The sequence below is a fragment of the Balaenoptera acutorostrata genome, chromosome 13, assembly GCF_949987535.1.
Source record: "Balaenoptera acutorostrata chromosome 13, mBalAcu1.1, whole genome shotgun sequence".
In the NCBI taxonomy this organism is placed as follows: domain Eukaryota; kingdom Metazoa; phylum Chordata; class Mammalia; order Artiodactyla; family Balaenopteridae; genus Balaenoptera; species Balaenoptera acutorostrata.
In genome coordinates this window covers 14,185,702-14,208,005 of record NC_080076.1, presented here as the reverse complement: position 1 = coordinate 14,208,005, position 22,304 = coordinate 14,185,702, and the positions used below count along the sequence as shown (strand labels likewise).

Genomic DNA, 22,304 nt, shown 5'->3' with positions numbered 1-22,304 from the left:
TGCTAGGCAAGAGGAGGATTTGGCTGACTTATACCATACCTTACTCATGTCAATTTTAGGTAGTTATTTTAGTTCTTCTATTTTTCCTTATGAATCAACTTTGAAGTATAATTTATATATAAGAAAATGGAACCATTTTAAGTATCTGGTTAAATGAGTATTGACAAATGATTCACCCATGTAACCATCATCACAGTCAAGATGTAGAACACTTCCATCACTCCAAAAGTTTCCACATGCCCATTTATAGGCAGGCTTACCCTAATTCCCAGGCCCAGACAACAACTGATCAGCTTTCTGTGACTATAGATTAATTCTGTCTGTTCTAGAATTTTACATAAATGTAATAATACAATATATACTCTTAATGTACCTGGTTTCTTTCACTTATTATAAAATTTCTAAGATTCATCCATGTAGTTGGGTTCATCAGTCATTCATTTCTTTTTATTAATAAGTAGTTTTCCATTTTATGGATATAGCATAATTTGTTTATCCATTCAAGTGCTGATAAACATCTGGGTTGTTTCCAGATTTTGGTTATTATTAATAAAGCTACTATGAAAATTCCTGTACAAGTCTTCTGTGTACATATTTTTTCCTTCTCTTGGGTAGGTATCTAGGAATAGAATGCTATTCTATTCAGAATAGCAATCAGAGGGTAGTGTTAAGTTTTTAAGAAAGTCTTGTTTTCCTCTAGGTCTAACTCACAAATAGGATAGTTGCCAGTAAGTTGTGGGTATGTAATAAAAATTGCTATGTCATGTTTTAGGATGAGCAGGAGGGGTGCCTGCCTCTGCCCTTTGGGCCGGGGTGGAAGGAAGCTATGAATGCTAGAGTGGAGGACAATTTTTCTATGAGGTAGAAGCACATGTGTCATAGCAGTGAAATTCTTCACATCTCCTCAGCCTCTTTCCAGGTGTCCTCTGGTTTTTCCCTGGGAGTAAAAGGCAGAAAGTAGTACTTCCTGTGTGGTGATGAAGGAAGGAGGAAAGAGGCCATGGAGAGCCCATTGGTACCATCACTGGACTGGGAGACATGCAGTTAATCCCCTTCCTCATTCCTATGCTCCGTATTACTGTCCGACTGAGTCTGGAGCCTCTGGGCTTCCCTGTTCCTTTGGCAACACTCACTGATAGATTCTGGGCTGCTGCTTCCTCTCTCAGATTATCCATCTTCTAGGAATTTGTTGAAGTTGCATTTGCTGATGGTCATTTTTCTATTCTCTTCACTTTTGCTGGGTTTGTTATTTTATTGAAGACTTGGTAGAGAGGAGAAAAATGATTATCTTTGGTCTGTGGTCCTCACCCAGAAATCAATGGATTTGATTCAGTGCAGACGTCTAGTACTAAATCTTACCACTGAACCGTCCCTGGCCAAGCTCATCAATGACCCACTGTTTAATCCAATGCATATCTTTATGTCTTCTCCTACTTACTCTCTCTGTAACATCTCGATAACCTCCCTCCTTCCTGAATGTTCTTTTGATCTCCACCACACTACTCTCACCTGGTTTCCTCCTGCCTTTCTGGCCACTTCTTTCAGCCTCATTGCCACACCTCCTGTTCTCTACCCATAAATATCAGTGGTTTCTTAAGATGCCATTAGATCTTGGCCTTTATTTACGCTACACATTCTCCCTAGGTCTTGTGACCCAATGTGCTCTTCTAAATGCTACTCTTGCAGTATCTAAACAGTCCCTCTCCTGACAAGCCTTCCCTTACCCTGCAAGGCTGAGGTAGGTGCCCTGACTAATGTCCCCACAGCACCCAAGAGACTATTCTAGAAATTCCCACACTGCACCATATTGTCTGCTCATGAGTCTGTTTCCTTCTCCAAACTTAAGCTCCCTGAGAGCCCGAGAATGTGCTTTTCATCCCCAGCAATTCACCTGGTGCATAGTGGGTGATCAATAAATATTTGCCCTGCTGAATTGAGATCATGGATATTTAAAAATGCTTTGTGTTTTATGCGTGTTATTACTAGTAATAACAGTGAAATTTGTACTTTGAAGAAAAAAATCTGCCAAGTAAAGATAAACCTCAAGTGAATCAGCGAAAATCAAATCCTTAATTTGTGTAATATAAATTAATGATGCTGTGCAGAAATTAATGATGCACATCTTCATGCGAGAATTATATCCTCTTCATTCCTTTGCACCTCTTTAGAGCCAAAACCAATATAAATTTCTCCCATCAAAAAGTCTGAAACCCATGTTATAGCAGCATTATTCACAATAGCCAAAAGGGGGAAGCAACTCAAGTGTCCACTGATGGATGAATGGGTAAACAAAATGTGGTCTGTACATACAATGGAACATTATACAGCCTTCAAAAGGAAGGAAATTCTGACACATGCTATAACAGGGATGAACCTTGAATACATTATGCTAAGTGAAATAATTCAGTCACAAAAGGGCAAATACTGTACAATTTAATTTATGTGAGCTATCCTAGCATAGTCAAATACATAGAAACAGAAATTAAAATGGTGGTTGCCAGGGCTGGTAGAGATGGGGAATGAGGAGTTTTTTGCAAGATGCAAACCATTATGGAGATGGAATGATAATGATAGTTGTACAACAATGTGAATGTCCTTAATGCCACTGAATTCTACACTTGAAAAGGGTTAAGAAGGTACATTTTATATTATGTATATTTTGCTACAATTAAGAATAAAATAAAAAGTCTCATATGTAAAAATGCTATATTTTGTCAGAATATTTTCCAAACAAAATTCTGACCTATGTTTAAAATGAAAATAAATTAATCAAATTATGGAGAGAATAAGGAGAGGTATCTCAAATACAAGAAACACTATGAAGGATAAAAAAATAGAACTGCAGAGTAATATTAATAATAATAGTTTCCATTTATTGGAGCTTATTTGATGCCAGGCACTGTGCTAAATGCTTTAGATGGATTAATTCATTCAAAACGACAAGAGACAGAGACAGATTAGAGACGTTAAGTCACTTGCTGACAGTCTCACAGCTAAAAAGTGGCAGAAATAGATCAATCCCAGGAACTCTGGTTTAAAGCCCATGCCATGACCTACTACCTGCCTGGACACTTTGGGATCAGAGGGCTGGTGAGAAGGACACATTAAAACTTTCCCTAAGCTTCAAACTTAAGAGACTAATGAAAACAAAATTAATGACCTATGGAGTACCCTCTTTGTGCCTAGCACACAAGGAATGAAAGAGAGTCAAATCAGCTGACTATCAAGGGAGACAGACCTCTATATAAATAACAAGGCGGTACAAGCCTGAGCTGCCTAAGAGGTAGGAACAGAGGAGAGGACTTGTAATCGAGTACCTCACCCAAACCTACACAATTCCTGGCTGAACAAATACTGACTGAAGGAAATAAAATTAGTCTATAAAAATGTATTCTATCTCTGAATACATTTGAAAACAAAAAGGCAAAAGGATCAACCTTGCTTTCTTCCCCTCAAAGAGAAGAAATTTAACAGATTATGGCAATCATTGATGTTCAAATCACAATAAAGAGGAAACTGACTTTTTGTTCAGATGATACTTTAAATAATGATGTTATAGGTATCACATGTTAACATGTTCCCATATTGAAGATTTTAGGAGGCATATGATGATTACATGAAATGTAAACTGCCACAGAAAATTCACACTGCAACTTGAATAGCTTCATTGTTCTCGAGAGAGATTGAGAGATTATGAGAACACAGACACTGGAGTGATCTACCCCAGATTCAAGCAGTTTTCCTTGTACCTTCCTGCTGTTCTGCATTTCTTTCAGACTTAACATCTGTCCCCACATCATCCCAAGGAAACACCTGATAATGTGTTAATGCCAAGAACTGGAGGGACATGTCTCACCTCCAGAGGTTTAAAATAATTGCTACTTGCTATGCTTACTTCAAAAATCAAATTGAAATCTTCTATACTAAGATACCAAGTTACTATTTTTCACTGCACTCTGAAGAATTCTATGTGAATATATACTATACCTTGCTCCAATATCAAGCCAGCTGCCATAATCTTTGATCAAGAAGAAAAAATGCTGTAAAATAAAACAAAATATGGCTCCATTAAAAACAAAGCCTATATAGATTCAGTCTAAAAGCAATTTTGTTTTAGGATTATGTCTTTCAGATTTCTGACCCCTCAGAACCACTATCTGACTGGAATCAATAAGAATTCGCCCTTTATTGAAATTTTTGCTTGGACTAAAATGAGCAATAGCTTAAAAGCCAGAAACAGCATTACCATTCAATCACATAAACACAAAAGTGACATCTTGAATAACTAGAAAGAAAACCCAGCCAACTTTCATAAAAGACACTAAGTATTGATAATACCAAAGACTGCAGTGAAAGGAAGCCGTATCATCTATTCATCAGCAAACACTTACTGATCGTCTACTGTGTGCCAATCACTGTGTTAGGTCCTGGAGATAAACTCTCTTTCAGGAGATTTATAATCTAGTGACTGATTCAGTCAATTTATCAGGCGTGTGTGTGTGTGTGTGTGTGTGATGAGTGTTATCATTGGAAATACAGGCAAGTACAGGAGCACAAAGGAAGGGGTACACACCCCAGCTGGGGTAATAAGGGAAGGCAGTCCCAATAAAAAGTCTAAAAATCTAAGTGACAAGTAAGAGTCAGAGGAAAGAGGAGGTTGGAGAGATCGGGGGAGAAGTTTGTTTCTGACAGAGGGAGTAACATTTATAAACATCAAGAGTCCAGGTAGAGCTTGGCATGTCCAAGGTGAGGCTGGGGTAGAGGAAACAAGGAGAGAGAGGAGAGATACAACACCAGTCAGGTAAGCAGAACTTAGACCACACATGGCTCTCTAAGTTAAACTCAGCAGTCTGATTCTTCATATAAAATTAATCAGAGAATTTAAATTCTCTTCTGTTAACATGTCTTTGCCTATTTGCCACTTTGTGAGCAAAACTGAAAGCTAATTTGTTCTAACATTATGTGTGGTCAATTTCAGAAATATATCCAGTTCAATACAACATAAAAATGTTCTCATCTGAATCAAGTGACTACGAATCTGATTTGGGAAGTTACCCTAACAGTCGTCTCAGCCCTTTCAGCATAAGATGTTGTGTAGTGAAGAATTAACCCTACCTAAAGAGAGGTCTGGCCTTTACCTTCAGCTACTAGGAGGCAATTTACTCGGCCCTGCCTGATAGGAGTGTTTTGCCTGGGGGAACTCAACCACTGGACAGTCTAATAATGTGATTTATGTTCAGGGGTTTGGGCCGTGTGTTATCAGTTCTACCTCTAGAAGGACTGGAGGTTAAAGGTTAGCCATGGGAACAATATATGATCGAGCTCCAATAAAAAGCCTGGACATCGAGGCTCTGGTGAGCCTGGCTGGCAGTACTCCGTGTGCACTGTCACGCATCACTGCCGGTAGAGCACAGCTGTCCCAGCTTCACGGGGAGAGTATGGCCAGAGCTCCACATCTGGACCCCTTCTGGACTCTGCCCTCTGCATTTCTTCCCTTGGCTGATTTTAATCTGTCTCCTTTCCCTGTAACAAGCCACACTTGTGGAAATAATAGTCTTCAGTGAATTCTGTGAGTCCATCTAGTGAATTATCAAACCTTAGGGTAGTTTGGGGAACCCTCCTGAACTTGTAGGTGTAAAATGGGTTCTTTTTGTTAATACATTACATACAAGAGGCCCACCTACCTGTTCCTCACTAGAACTCATTATTAGAGCTAGCATCTTGATAACATCATCCCACTCTGTTCCCTCTTTCCTTCCTTCCCTTCCTCCTCCCCTCTCTTTTTTCCTTTCTTTTTCAATCTGACAAAAAGGTTAAAAATCAGCATTTCAAGTAGGAAAATGGTATATTACCTAAACCTAAAGTTAGCTTTTTCTGTTAACTTCCTATGGAAGTTTCATTTCAGATACAATGTACCACTGAAGACTATGTATAAAGTGACAGATTCTAATAAATCAAGTTAGAAGATTTCTGACACTTTAAGAAGAGCACTCTTACCACATTATAGGTCATATAAAAAGAAAGTAATTTATGTGTAAATTATGCCAACACTTATAATTCAGTATCTAAAGAGTTCATGTACAGAAATGCATTCATATTTCACTTGATTAAATCAACTCATTGGGGGACTTCCCTGGTGGCACAGTGGTTGAGAATCTGCCTGCCAATGCAGGGGACACGGGTTCGAGCCCAGGTCCAGGAAGATCCCACATGCCGCGGAGCAACTAAGCCCATGTGCCACAACTACTGAGCCTGTGCTCTAGAGTCCACGAGTCACAACTACTGAGCCTGCATGCCACAACTACTGAAGCCCGCACACCTAGAGCCCATGCTCCACAACAAGAGAAGCCACTGCAATGAGAAGCCCGCACACTGCAACAAAGAGTAGTCCTCGCTTGCTGCAACTAGAGAAAGCCCGTGTGCAGCAACGAAGACCCAGTGCAGCCAAAAATAAATAAATAAATAAATAAATAAATAAATAAATATATATATATATATATATATATATATATATATAAAATCAACTCATTGTTTAGCCTGTCAATCTTATTTATATTGAATATCCAGTAATGCCTTACCAAAGCCATGATGTCTGAGATGTTGATAACCATGAGAAAAAGACTGGAAAAAAAATAAAGAAAAAACACATGTAATACGGCAGACACATTTTAAAAGCACATTAAAATCAAAATGAGAATAATCAAATAATCTAACATTCTATTATTAGTATTTCTGCTTCTGAAAATATTACATTTGACAAAGGCTCTTTTCACATTATCATGGACTACTGTCCCACAGTGATGGGCTGGACTTCAAAAATGTTATTTAACACTTTGAATATTTATTTCAATAGTATGAAAGGGACATGATAGAGAACAAACGTATGGACACCAAGGGGGGAAAGCGGTGGGGGGTAGTGGTGGTGGTGTGATGAATTGGGAGATTGGGATTGACATGTATACACTGATGTATATAAAATGGACGACTAATAAGAACCTGCTGTATAAAAAATAAATAAATAAAATTAAAAAAAGAAAGGGACATGAATTATGATTTTTTAAATTAAAGTTTTTATTTTAGATAATTATGGATTCACATGCAACTGCAAGAAATGATATAGAGGGAACCTATGTACCCTCTGCCCAGTTTCTCCCACTGGTAACATCTTAGAAAACTATAGTACAATATCAGAACCAGGACACTGACATTGATTCTGCCAAGATACAGAATGTTTCCATCATCACAAGGATCCCTCATGATACTCTTTTATAGCTACATCTATCCTCCTCTTGCTTACTCTCTGTCTAATCCCCAGTCTCTGGAAACCACTAATCTGTTCTCTGTTTCTATAATTTTGTTATTTCAAGAGTGTTGTACAAGTGGAATCATTTGAATCACTTATAACATTTTGGGATTGCCTTTTTCACTCAGCACAGTTCTCTTGAGATTCATCTAAGGTTCTGTGTGTATCAATAGTTTGCTCCTTTTTATTGCTGAGCAGTACTCCATTATACCACAGTTTGCTTAACCATTCAAGCACCAAAGGACATCAGGGTGGTTTCCAGTTTGTGGCTATTACAAATAAAGCTGCTATAAACATTCGTGTACAGTTTTTGTGCAAACACAAGTTTTCATTTCTCTAGGAAAAATAGCCGAGTGCAGTTACTGGATTATGTTGTTTGCTCAGTTTCATAAGAAACTGGATAACTCTTTTCAGAATAGGTGTACTATTTTACATTCCCACCAGCAACGTCTGAGAGCAATTTCTTTGCAGCCTCCCCAGCATTTGGTGATGTCACTATTTTTTATTTTTTGCTTCTTCATCATTATTTTGTCAGTTGTAGATTTTACTCTGGGTGGTTTTACTTTTTTACAGTATTATTTGTTGTTGTTTCTACCAAGTCTAATTTTTCCTGGGTCAAATTTTAGTGCTCTCTGGAACCAAAAGGGGGACGTTCTTAAGTCAGTCTTGTGTATAAAAGAAATGTCACAATGTGTAGTAGTAGCCATTTCCAGTTTTATTTTGTGCTGAGAACTTCTACCACTAATTTAGCACATGTGTTTTCAGTTTCTATTGTATGCCAGCCACTGTTCTTGTTGCTGGTAAAACATTGGTGAATAGAGCCTACCATCTACTCAGGGAGACAAATAATAAATAGAATGTTTGTAATAACAATAAAATGTCAGGTGGTGTTAAATGTGAGGAAGAAAAGTCGATTGATCGGGGGAGACCTCTATGAGGAGAAGACATTTAAGTAGAGACCTGTGTGAACAGAGTGAACCATGAAACTGTATGAGTAAAGAGCAATGCAGGTAGAGAGAGTGTGGAACGTACAAAGGGCATGAGGTGAAAACGTGCATGGTGTATTTGCAGAACAGCAAGAAGGTCAGCTTTAAGCAGAGTGTGCTAGCACAAGAGTTGTGGGAAATAAGGTTGGAGAGATAGATATGCAGGGGCCAGATCACATGGGGCCATTTAGGCCATAATTAGGACTTTAGAATTTTTCCTAGTTGTGACAAGAAGACACTGGAAGGTTTTAAAGGCTCCTCGGTCTGTTGTATGGATAATAACTGTAGGAGGACAGGAGTAAAGCAGGGAGATCAGCTAAGAGGCCCCTGAAGACGACTGATGATAGTGGGCAGGTGGAGGTGATTGAAAATGTGAATAGAAAGAACAGACGATATCAGTGACATGTAGCGAGTGGATTTGGCAATGAGGGATGGATGGACTTGGGCTTGTGTGACGGATTAGAAAAAGAAAACAGGATGAGCAGCTAGAGTTCAACAGGAAGAAAGGGAATTGCTGGGTTCAATGTACGACATATTAAGTTTGAGGGGTCAGTGTTATATTAGGGGGGAATGTCAGTGACTTGTAAAGGTTTAAAGGTCGAAAAAGAAGACATTTATAAAGCCACAACTTTGTCATCTTTGCCTCAGTTCTCTCCCTTTGTATTTAGTTTTTCGTTGTAAAAAAAACTAAATACTAAACAAACTAAATACTAAACGAACAAAACTAAAACTCTCCCTTTGTATTTAGTTTTTCGTCGTACTAGTCTCAGGTTAAAATTACTACACACACACACACACACACACACACAAGTACACGCAAACATATACACACACATTTTGATGAGCCTTCTACTTCTCATCCCACATATCCCCAGCTCTTCTTAAACTTTAATTAAAATCCCTTCTAAAAACTTGCATCTGTTAACAGAGATGTGAGAAAGTACATGTCACCTACTATTTTTTTTTTAATTGCATCTAAGTATCTTCTATGTGGTACTGACAAGGTATAAATGCTTTTAATGTTAAATTCATGTAAATATCCTGCAAAAATATACTAAATTAGTCTAGAAATGAGATTTCTACCATTTTTAAACAGTGCAAGAAAACCTTTTTATTATTATTATTATTATTATGGCAAATACATAAGAATATGCTATACTTGGTTCTAGCTTAAATTCATCAAGAAGAACATGCAAATTTATGCTAATATTAGTTATTTCTTTCAGCATTGAATATTCCAGTTTGATTCAAGAATAACAAAACTGCTAAGAAGCTACACATTTATCTCAAGTGTCTTTCAGAGAGGCTGATCAGTCCTGTGCTGATGACACAATTTCATTGCTTCAAAAAAGCAAATAGTTGAGTTGACAGCTTCTCTTCCAGAGTCTTGATTGCTTAACACTGACTGCTCCAGAAATTCCTAGAAACTCAGAAAGGATACTTCCCATTCCATTTGCCAAAAGTGTAGAAATCAAGACTAAGAAACTATGTAAATTATTGACATCTAGAAGTTAATTTCAAGCCACGTAAAATGATATAATGTTAACACATTTGTCTAATACACATTTAAGAAATAATCCAAAAGAAAACAGAATGATATCCCTTGGAGTTTGTAGGCACAGTTATATCTACAATAAACAAGTTATTAACTACAAGAATGTAATGTTTATATTTTATAGTTTTCTGGGGGGGGCTCCTCTCTAGCTTGAATAATATTCTAATAACATTTTATTGTTGAGAAAGCATATTATTCTGCTAGAGGCTCTAATCAACTAATTTCCTCTCATGACAACTGAATTCTGACTAAAAGGGTGAAACATTTTTTTCTCATTTTTATAATAAATCTATGTTACTGTGTCTTAATAGCAATCACACAAAATACCCTCAAGTGTTAACTCTCATTTCCTAAAAACTAACAAATTCAATGTTTCTTAAACATTCATCTTACCTTTTTGATGATAACTGGGTAGTTAACTGAACAGCTTCAAAAGCACACATCACAAGCGCAAAGGGGATTAAAATCTGTTTAAAAGAACAACAAATGATGCCATGCGTAGCTGTAGCATTTGAAGAAATATTTCAATTTCTCAAAGTTTGTATTAGTGAAAAGCCAATGTTGAAATAAAACCATGATACCAATGACATATAGAACAGTGACGAAACGGATTTAAAAATCCATATCAACAGCATATGTAGTATAAAAGATAACAACAAATATTTCAAATAAAGCCTATTCTAAATTTTTGTTCTATTTAACTCAGTATAATAATTAATGACCCAAATCAAATAAACTATGGAGCCTGATGATTTGATTCACAGATCCCTGAACTCATCTGGTTATTTGATACTACAACTCTATTAACATGATTTAGCTGCTTTACCATTGCTTGCTGTTGTTTTATTTTAATACTAATTTATTTCTGATTATAAAATTCATAATCTGTAAAAAAAAAAATGGAGAAAGGTATAATAAAATTTATATTGGTTGAAAAATCTATAATCCAGAGGTAACACTGTTAATATTTTGAGATACTGCTTTCCAGTGACCAATTAAAAAAAAAATACACATACACACACAATGTTTAAACAAAGAGGGGAGGGAGAAAATATGGAAAAGAAATGATGTTCAAAACTGCATAAGACTCTTATTCAAGCGAAGGCTACATGTAGTGAAGGCTACATGACTGAAATAGAGGTCCAGGAGAATTTTCACTTCCAGCCACATCAGTCAAAGAAAGTGACCAAATATATTACGTCAGTAAAGCTTGCTGAATTAAGCTGGAGATTATAAATCTAGCATTTAGTTTAAACTTCTGTTTTTCTTTCTCTTTTTGCTTGTTTTTAATTAAAGGCCCATGATCTTTAATAGACTGAGAAAAGAACAACTACCATTAAGAAAAATGTAAATAAAGATTAAGGAAACTATTAATACACATTTCAAAATAATTCACTAGAGAATGGGACATGAGAAAATGAACACCTTTTTTAACATTTCTTAAAATTACATTTGTATTAGTGCCGTAACAAAAAAAAAGGATATTAATCCTTTAATAAACACATACTTTTAACAATTATTACTTCTGTGATCTGAATAGAAGGCAATCAGATTTTAGGCAGATATTAGTTCCTTTATTTAAACAAATATATACTAAGTACATAAAATGTGCCAGGCACTATGGTAGAGGGAATAAGACAAGCTTAATGATCCTAGAGGAAAAGGGAAAGAACATGAATTACATTCTATTGGAGAGTCTGAACCCCTGGAAAGCTGATAATTTGTCATTATCTTAGAATCCTCAGTACCCAACTGGTGCTGATAAGCCTTCAATGACATATTTATTGAATGAATGAATCAGTTCTAAGTACAGGGATTATGAGAAAAGATGGTAACATGTTGGCCGTCTCGGGGGTGGGGAACATCAGTTCGGGGAGCCTTTGATCTGGAGGAGCAAGGCAGTTTTGATCCACCCTTTACTTCCCACAGGCTTTAATCACCTTTGATAGGACTTCCTGGGACTAACAGACTCTACTTTTTTGAAGTTAAATGGGCTTAAGAGTAAAGTAAAAAGATTAACTATATTTTGGAGTAAAAGCTAAAGTGTCCGACTTCCCATTCAACAGTGTCTGAGAAGGTATCTTCTTTCCATGCGACTTAACTCTGTCACTTTATAATCTTAATGTCACATGTTACATAATCTTAATTGTCACAATGAGTTCATAATCTTATTAATCAGTATCTTAAGAAAATAAGAACACCAACCTTCCACATCATCAGGGCTCCCATCATGTAAGGACTAAACACAGTCAGAAAGCAATAGACAGAGGCAAGATCAAAGCTAAGGAATCAACGAAAAGAAAAAGGAGTTTAGAATTCACATTGTAACTTTAAAAGAATGTTCTTCTAAAAAGCATGTTTAAACTAATTTTCTGAAATCTACTCTTACTAAAGCACAAGTATACATTGTCTCAAGAACTATTACAAAATCAGTAAAATGAATGAGATAGACTTGTATGTGCCGATACATATCAATTTTCAAAATACATCCTTTAGTGTAAAAAGTGAGGTACAGAACAAAATCCCTATTTGTATTATTTTCCGGTTATACATATGCTGTTTTTATTTTAAATTACCTGTTAACAGAAGCTATATTCCCAGTTCCAAAAAAGGCTGTCATTAAGAAGAAAACCTAAATAGAGTTAAGGAAATGCCAAAACAAGTCAGAATTCATAGAAGTTCTTTTTCATTGAGAAAAGATATACCTATTCTACCATGAGGGTAATTTGCTTTTCTACTTGTACATTTGATCATAAATTGTTGTAAATGAGTGTTCCATTGTACCTCCTTGTGAATGCATTTGGAAAGAACCAGACTGAACACGCAATGTACTAAGAACAACGAGGCCTGGGAGGTCATCCTTACTTGTCACTAGTAACCTTGGGAAGGTTACTATTTTCCTCGCCTCTAACATAAACAGTTGGATTATTGTTATTTGTAGTTGGCTGCTAATGATTTAAAAAAAAAGCGATAGACATTTTCAGCTGAAATACGATTTCATTTCATACATGCTCACTGTGTGCCAGGTGAAACGTGCCACGTTCTTTGAAAGGCTTAGGAAGAAATAAGATATCATGTTTTAAAATAATTCAATAGAGAATGAGAAAGTAAACATCTTTTTGACATTTCTTAAACTTACATTTGTAATAGTGCAGTAATAAAAAGTAGGTATTAATTATATTGGGGTCTAAGAACTTACTGCTAGTAAAGTATTTAAAATAGTGCCTGGCCCACTGAAAGGGCTCGATAAATGTTAGTTACTTTATTATCATAAACACATACACAAAAATGGTACAGAAACACTAAAAAGGAAGTATGAATCAAGACAAATTTCAGTGAAAAAGCGGCATTTGCGTTGGTAACTTGAGCCTTAAATATTTTCATTGTTCCATGCATTCAACCAGTCAACTAACCAACCAAGATTTATCATCTAGTACATGTCAGAGGCAGAGCTAGGCACTAAGAATACAAATATAAATAAAATAGTTTAAAGTGCTCATATGGTGACTAAGATTATGATGATATGTAGAAGTATATAAGATGAATTTAAAGGTAAACAGTGGGAAATAAATGATGTAGTCAAGGACTTCCCTGGCAATCCAGTGGTTAAGACTCCATGCTTCCAACGCAGGGGGTGCGGGGTTCAATCCCTGGTCAGGGAACTAAGATCCCACATGCCACCCGGTGCAGACAAAAAAAAAAAAAAAAAAAAAATTGATGTAGTCAAGAAACAGTAAACAGGTGTGATAGAAGCTGAGGGTTTATTGAAGGGTACAGTGAAAGATGAAGCAAGAAATGTAGATTGGTGGCGTATTAATAAAAAACCTTGAACTTTATTGTGGAGACAATGAAAAGCTAGCAAGCATTTTAGGTGAGTAATATAAATAAGAAATACCAATAACAGTGAGATATTTGGATCAGGGATACAAATAATTAGAGGCAGGAAATTCAATTAGGAAGCTATTTCAGTAGTCCATGCTGGGGACAAGGAACGTCTGAACCAGTGTGGTTAGAGTGGAAATGGAGAAGGAGGGGAGACCATGGAACTTTAAAACTAGACAGGGAGTTGTTAAATATGACAAGTTTGATGCCCTGGGTAGCTGGGAGCATGGCGATGCCATTAAATGAGATGAGACCTGGCAGAGAGTGATTTTGGAGAGGGGTGGGCAGTCATTAGTCAGTGTGGACATATATCTGGTGATGCCCAGCAGGATGTTGGACATATGACTCTTAAGGTCAGAGAGGTCAGGGCTGGAGAAGTAGATCTTAGAGTTGTTTGTACAGAGGTGTCAGTCAAAGCTATAGGAGAGGATGACATTACCCAGGCACAATTAGAGGAGAAGGTTAACGATAGAGCTTGGAGAAAAACATACATGGTTCAAGAGCAAAGGAAGAGTAAGTTTCCATGAAGGAGAATAGAGATGGTGTAAAAAGCTGAGAAGAGAACCTGGATCATGTTCTGGATGTCAAGGGAAAAGAAAGAGAAAAATTAATTGAGTTGAATGCTGTAAGAGTGGTCAAGTAAAACTGAACAGATGAGACTGTGCAATCAGGAAGGCCCTGCAGACCACAAGAGGACAACTTCAGCACAGACATTTGACAAATACTGAAGAGCTACTATGTGCCAGGCACTGGTCAAGGCTTGAGGATACAGTACATAAATGGGGAGGAAATGGTAGCAGCAAGGAGCTTGGTAGTAAACACAAAGGACAAGATGAAATTATAATTTAGGGAGATGCAGGGTTCAAAGGAAGACGTGTTTTATTAGTATAGGCTGAGTGGAAGGAATCTGCAAAGACAGAAAGCAAAATTGAGAGTGAAGGCAAGAGGTAGAGGAGAGAATAAGAACATTTATTTTCTGGAACTATAAGGTCCAGACTCCACCACGGTAAGTTCAAAGGAAATATCTCCCTATGAGTTTCTTCAAGTCAGTCAGCCAGCCTTCCCAAAGTGAGACTTTATTCTGTCACATTGTCTTTCAAACTTCTAATACAAATAACTTTCACACAATATTGCCTCTGATGTGATCCAAAAACCTTGTGAGACAGATGTTGTATAACATGAGTATAGTATAAAATACACATAGAAAGATACAAACCTCACTCATAATAGTGGTTTCTTCTGGATGAGGGAAATTAGATTGGAGTTGGAAGTTGAAAGGAGACTGTCTTTAGCTGTAATATTTTAATTTTTAAAAATGTGTGACATATGTGACAAAATATTAGTTGTTGATATCTTGGATGGCAAGAATACACATATATACATTTGTTTGTTATATCATTCTTTATGCTTGTCTATAGTTTCAGAATTTTTTTGAAGTGTAAACTATATGAGAAAATTATGGTTGGGAGGGTGGTTAAATGGCCTCCAAGGTAATACCACTACCAAATGACAGGCAGAAACCCCTCCCACTTCATCTTACTCCATTAAATGGGAGGTTGCAGTGCCTTAAAACAGAAGTCCATAAAAAGGATACAAGGAAAAAGGCCCTACGGATGTCATCCAGATAGAGGTCTCGAAACCGGGTTATATCAGTATTATAGGTGAATTGGATACTGGAGACCTGTGAGATAAGAAGACATTTATAAATGCACAATAACAGTTCGCTTACTTCTACCCTCAAAAGCATCTTACCGTCAAAGTTACAATAGCTAGAAAGATAACTTGTACTGACAAGAAAACAAACAAAAACAAATAAATCTTTTCCTATAGCTTAATTTCACCTTAATAACATTTGCCGAAAGGTAAAATATACTGTTAATAATATACTGAACAGAGTTGTAGTATTGCCACATGTGTAATAAAAGTGAGAATTGAGCTTTTTATTATCCTGTATAAATGCTTCACTTTTAAATCCCTATATAATTTTTCCCTTTTCTAACATCTGATTTCTCAGTGTCCCGATCTTCTCAAACTCAAGTATGGTATGATATTAAAAAGCAGGATAAATTAAGTATTTTTCTGTTTTTTTGTTCTTCTGTTAACTCATTTCCAGAGAAATTATTTTCTCTCTATAAAAAAGCAAAATATTTCTGTCCTGGTAAAATAAAAAGCCTCTCAATTCCAACATGATGGATGCACTCTTGCTTAATCCCCCTTTTTCCACAAAAGAAAAACTCATGGATAAGTTTAAAGGGAGACTTTCCCTATCTCCCACTTCCCATGTAATTTTCTGTTAAGTTCTTAGGATGCTTTAATCCTCTTTTCTAGAAAAAGACATATCTCCTTTCAGTTAAAATATAGAATTTAAAAAATAACACAATAAACCTCATTTTAAATTTAATAATATTTAATTATTAAAATTTTGAATATTTAATACTAAGGACAGTCTGACCATTTACTTGAATCTGATCAAAACTTCTTTTCATGTATTATTTTAATATTCCAGGACTGAAAGTTAAAAACCAGTAATTACTCAATATACTTCAGTAAAGTTTCTTCTTTATTGAAATTGTTTATTCTAAAACATCAAGTACTCTTTGTGAACTCAACTAGAACCAGTTAAGGATGAATCAATGGATCAACTATGAAGGTATTTTCCTGCAATATTTCTTTTATCTGACCTCAGTAAAATTGTAAATATTTTATCACAAATTTCTTATAATTATCTTCAGTTCTGAAATAAAGGCAAGAGACATCAAATAACTCTCTAGCTCAACATGATAAAGGTGTCCTTAATATCTGGTTGGCTTTTAGCCAATTCAAAGTATATTATGTTGAATAAACAGTCTAAGATTTGGACTGAGGCCATGATCACTAAGGTGACAGAATAAGCATTTTGGACTAGAATGACTAGAAAGAGAAATATAACACTGGAACACAAATGTCACTTTATGATCAAATTCGTAAATTCAAGTGTGACAACATAAATATTATTCCAATGAAAATAAACTGAAGGAAAGAAAAATTAGATGTGAAAACAAAGGCAAACAAGATAAAGAACATTCTTTCTCCTATATTCTTTCACCTATATTAATGTTTTTTTGCATCAGAGATTCTCAAATAATCTCTAAGAAAAGCCCAACCCATATAATGCCCATGAAACAATAAAATCATGCTTTTCTGTTGTAAGTGAAAATTTCCTTACAAACTAATTGTTTGACTTAATTATTAACTTAATTATTAATGCCTTAAGTACTGTAAATTTTTAAGTAGAATTTTTGATGAAATAACATTGCAACCTCCTTATAGGATAGAGAATACTCTAATATTCTTAAATAAATGCAAGAATGATTTTGACAAGCTACCTTCTGTTTACAGGAAACAACAGATTGTGGCAGGGTTTCTTGTTCCATGTGTATCCAGACAAACATCAAACATGACAATACTAATGGGAAGAGAGCTTCATACCTAAGGGGTGGAGGGTGTGAGGTGGAAGTGGGAGGGTAGAAAAGAAAAAAACATTAAACAAATAAAAATGCAAATTTATAATACTAATAGGTCTTTCTCAAAATTAAAACAATCTTGATAATACTTCTAAGTTACAATATCACAAAATTTAAATTTTTTAGGCTTTCCAGAAGAAGAAAGTAGGAAAGGAAAGTAACATTTAAATATCAACTCTAGGGGCTTCCCTGGTGGCGCAGTGGTTGGGAGTCTGCCTGCCAATGCAGGGGACGCAGGTTCGAGCCCTGGTCTGGGAGGGTCCCACATGCCGCGGAGCGACTAGGCCCGAGAGCCACAATTACTGAGCCTGCGCATCTGGAGTCTGTGCTCCGCAACAAGAGAGGCCGCGATAATGAGAGGCCCGCGCACCGCGATGAAGATTGGCCCCCGCTTGCCGCAACTAGAGAAAGCCCTCGCACAGAAACGAAGACCCAACACAGCCATAAATTAAATAAATAAATAAATAAATAAAAACCTTTAATAAAAATAAATAAATAAATAAATAAATATCAACTCTAACACCATCTTTTGAAATTTATCAGATCTTGAGATCATTACACGTTTAAAATAGTAGAGATATTTAAAATTCATTCATGAGGTAAATGACAGAAATACACAAAAAAGAAAGAAAACATAAGACAAAATAAAAAGACAATTCCTGGGTTAAAATGATTAATATACAGAGAAGAAAAGCAAGACAAACATCCCCAATTTTTAAAAAAATGGGTGCAATACGGGAATATAAACCTCTCAAAAAGAAAAAAAAAGAGCCAATAAATCCATAAAAGTGTCTGACCATATTGATAACTGATATAGAAATTAAAAAATAGATGCCATAGTCACTTATAATATTTACCCATATTAAAAAAATGTCAACAAGAGTATAATGAAAAAGGAACTCATACTCTCTACATAGGAACAAATACTTCCTGGAAGGCAATCTAATACTATGCATCAAGAATCTAAAAAATATTCATATAGTATAATCTAATAATGTCACTTCTAGGAATTCACCCTGAGAAAATAATCAGACATATGCACTATGATTCCCATCTGAAGATGTTTGTTACAATATTGTTTACAGAAGAGAAAAACAAGAAAACAACTTAATATCCACAGGGGAGTTTAGTTAAATAATGTATGGTACATCTTTAGGCTGGCATATAATGTGGACATTATAATGTGGACAAAGGAGAAATGTTCATGAGATAACGCAGTGGCAGATGCTTTTCCTAATCCTTTTCTGCCCTAGTTTAAGACAAGTGTTTCACCTTTGTAATCCCCAAAATACTCTACATATGATAGTAGTTATCACACTATTTTTTTTTTTAATTGATTGATTGATTGCTATGTTGGGTCTTCGTTTCTGTGCTAGGGCTTTCTCTGGTTGCAGCAAGCGGGGGCCACTCTTCATCGCGGTGCGCGGGCCTCTCACTATCGTGGCCTCTCTTGTTGCGGAGCACAGGCTCCAGATGCGCAGGCTCAGCAGTTGTGGCTCACGGGCCCAGTTGCTCCGCGGCATGTAGGATCTTCCCAGACCAGGGCTCGAACCCGTGTCCCCTCCATCGGCAGGCAGATTCTCAACCACTGCGCCACCATGGAAGCCCCATCACACTATTTTAATCACATGTTTACTAATATGCATTCCTCACTAGTTTGGAAAATCTGTGACTGGGTCAGTCTTGTCACCACTACAGGCCCCCTCATAATAAGTATTTGTTGATTGGAAGTTACAAAACAAAATCAAGCAAACCAAATTAAAACAAAAAAAACCTGTATTTCTCTTTCAAGTTTTTCAACTATTGAACTCTATTCCATATTGTGCTATTTCCTAAACATGAGAAAGCAAAAGAAACAAAATGCTTTAAACTCTACCACCGATTATAAAACTAAAACACTGAAGATCAGGCAGAAGAAAACATTCAGGTTTGAGAAGGCATACACAAATCACTTGGTATCTAAGACTTAGGACACCCCAGGATATGAACAGACAACACATATGTGAGAAAATATTATTAGTAAAACAAGTGCAGAAAAATGTATCGACACAAAGCTGCACTATTTTTGGCTTACTAAAATAGCATTTGATATTCTTATTTAAAAATGAGATATGAAAGGATATGATGAAGTAGGTCCCCTCATAGGTTGTTGGTAATATTATAAACTGGCACTGTTCTTAAGACAAAAGTAAAAAAAAATTCATATTTTATGGCCCACCTATACTACAACTGAGAAGTGAAAAAAGGAAATAATCTAACTATATAAAAGGCTTATGCATACAAACATAACTCAAAACATTATTTATGACAATAAAAACTGGAAATAAAGTGACCAAAAAATACAGGAAAGATCAAGGTACAGCCATGTCATAGAATATTAAAAATCTATTAAAATGATGGTTAGGAAGCCTATGAGCCAACTAGGAAAATGCTTCTAAAATAAAGTAAAGGGACTTCCCTGGTGACGCAGTGGTTAAGAATCTGCCTGCCAATGCAGGGGACACGGGTTCGATCCCTGGTCCGGGAAGATCCCACATGCCAGGGAGCAGCTAAGCCCGTGTGCCACAACTACTGAGCCTGCGTGCCACAACTACTGAAGCCCATGCCCCTAGAGCCCGTGCTCCGCAACAAGAGAAGCCACTGCAATGAGAAGCCCGAGCACCGCAACGAAGAGAAGTCCCCACTCAACACGACTAGAGAAAGTCCGCATGCAGCAGCAAAGACCCAACACAACCAAAAATAAATAAATAAATAAAAATAAAATTAAAATTTAAAAACATAAAAAATAAAAATAAAATACAGCAAAGTAGAAAATAAAGATATAAAATAGTACATGGACTATGATTAATACTGTGTTAAAAAGATAAATACAGAGCTAAGACTGGAAGGAAATATGTCAGAACATCAAGAGAAGGGGTAGGGTTAACAGATGATTTTTCTTCCTTATTCCTACTCTTCAAAATGTGATTATATTATGTTTACAATGATTAAAAAAAAAAATTGAAAAGAAATAGAATGCCTGTATCCTAGACATTCTTGAAAATTTAGTTCAATTTCCACATGAGTCCTTGATGGCAGCAGTTCAGCTCCCTTACCCAAACCCTGTCTCTAGTCATTCTTTATATCACATAATTCACAACTTAAATTATGATAACTTAATTGTTGCATTTTGCAATTGCCTAACATTGTAAAATAGAGTCCATATTTTATAGCAGCTTACAACTCTATTATACACCTGGGGTACACTAATTGTTATAACTGTATGTCTGTCTAGTGTTCAGGACACTAGAAATGTGAAAAAAAACTTGTTGACTAATTGAATCAAGAAAGTGTATTCTCTGAGCAAAAACAAAACAAACAAAAAACCCCATGATTTTTAAAATATTTGCACTTATATATGAAATTATTCTTTCCTAATATGTAAAAACATGAATTCCATAGTTCTACAAATAGTGCTACTGATTTACTTCTTTTCAAAAACTATAAAATAAAATTTTTGTAAAATGTAGATGAATAAATCTGATAAAGACAATCTTCTTATGGGACTTTATTTCTTTAGACAACCAATATCTCATATAAAGTCTGTATATCTGAATTAATAAACTGAAATACCAATAAAATGTCATCATGGGCTCAGAGTGTACATAATAAAACCTTTCTAAATTAGGATCTGCTAGTTGGTCTCTGTGCAAATTGAACACGGCTGAAAAGACATTTACTTTGTATTATACTTTATTAAGCAAAGGGATAATATAATCAAAATTTTGGAAGAAAATGTTTAACCAACTTAAGAGAACTATTTTCAAGTATTATAATAGCTTCCATCTGCATAAAAATAATTAAATGCTCATTAAAAATAAACCTTCTTTATTCATTTAATCAAGGGTGCATTGTTAGAATGTAGGATTACTATTACTGTACTTTTGTAAAGTAATGAAACTGCATTTCTTTTAGATATCCTATAATTCTGACTATTCACTTATTTACATGGAGAACCTTCCAGGTCGTCCAAAAATAGTGACATGGAATGATAACAGGTGGACTATGTTTTGCAAAACTGATTTGACACTGAAAAATGTACTAACTGAAATGATCAGACTGCTGTTTCAAGCTACCTCTGTCTAATTTTTTTTTGCAAAGGTAAATATACTTTCTGATGTTGGGTAATATATTTCTTAATACATTCATTAATAAGGTCATACTCATTATTCTGATTTTAGGCGTGATTTTTCACTTTTTAGATTTCTTAAATTAAATGTGCTTAAATGTGCACAATGGTAAATCCCTAGGTTTATTCTAATTGGGATCAAGATCCTATATTTGGACCAAATTTTGAAACTGTCTGAGCAGTGTTTATTCGATTTGTCTGTTCTATTCAGTGTTTATTATAATGTGCATATTTCTCACCCTCATAAAGATTTAAGTAAAGATGAAATAAAATTCAAAAGCAAGTGAAGAACTCTTTTCTTCAAAGTAGATGGGAGAGTATGTCATTGTTCTCACTGATTTCTAGTGAATGCTTCAGAATCCAACCCAAATCAAGCTGTTCTTTGTTTTTGTTTTACAAGAAAATTTTAATCTTCAATGAAAATGTTTAACTTTTTAACAGTTTAACTTTTGGGAAAATATTCTAAAAGGTTTCTGAATCAAAAGGAGTATCTGGACTATGACATATGCAAGAGTAAAAATAAAATATTATACTCAAAGAAGAATGAACAAATCAAAACATAATTTAAACTGCATGAAAGGAATGCAACAAAGACTAAAATTCTTGTAAGTCATTGTTTGAGACTTAAAATTCCTCCACAATCTATCAGAACTCTCTAACACTGTAGGTAAGCAATATTTAAGCAACTTCAGGAAATAAACAGAAACACAAAGACTACAGGCAATACTGTGAAAATGATAAGAAAAAGAAAACTGAAGATTACAGATCAAGTCACATACAGTTTTTACAGAGGAAAAATACTTATAATTTATTCCTCAAGATTCACATATTTTTCATTTCCAGAGGTAAAATACTCAGAGAAATGTCAATATGTCATTTAAAACTTGCTACTAAAAATTTAAATTTA

The 22,304-nt window shown here is 35.5% G+C and overlaps 1 protein-coding gene across 2 annotated transcripts in view; it reads right to left on the bottom strand.

Moving 5' to 3' along the window:
• The window catches only part of PIGN (phosphatidylinositol glycan anchor biosynthesis class N), a 111,942-nt gene that overhangs the window by 20,831 nt on the left and 68,807 nt on the right, over nucleotides 1-22,304 (bottom strand). For both annotated transcript variants that reach the window (XM_057526991.1, XM_007192001.2), the window contains exons 23-29: nucleotides 17,092-17,194; nucleotides 15,321-15,407; nucleotides 12,421-12,476; nucleotides 12,050-12,125; nucleotides 10,238-10,311; nucleotides 6,579-6,621; nucleotides 3,988-4,040 (exon numbers count right to left, since the gene is read on the bottom strand). In XM_057526991.1, the coding sequence (XP_057382974.1) occupies nucleotides 3,988-4,040; nucleotides 6,579-6,621; nucleotides 10,238-10,311; nucleotides 12,050-12,125; nucleotides 12,421-12,476; nucleotides 15,321-15,407; nucleotides 17,092-17,194 (492 nt within the window). The remainder of the gene's footprint in view (nucleotides 1-3,987; nucleotides 4,041-6,578; nucleotides 6,622-10,237; nucleotides 10,312-12,049; nucleotides 12,126-12,420; nucleotides 12,477-15,320; nucleotides 15,408-17,091; nucleotides 17,195-22,304) is intronic.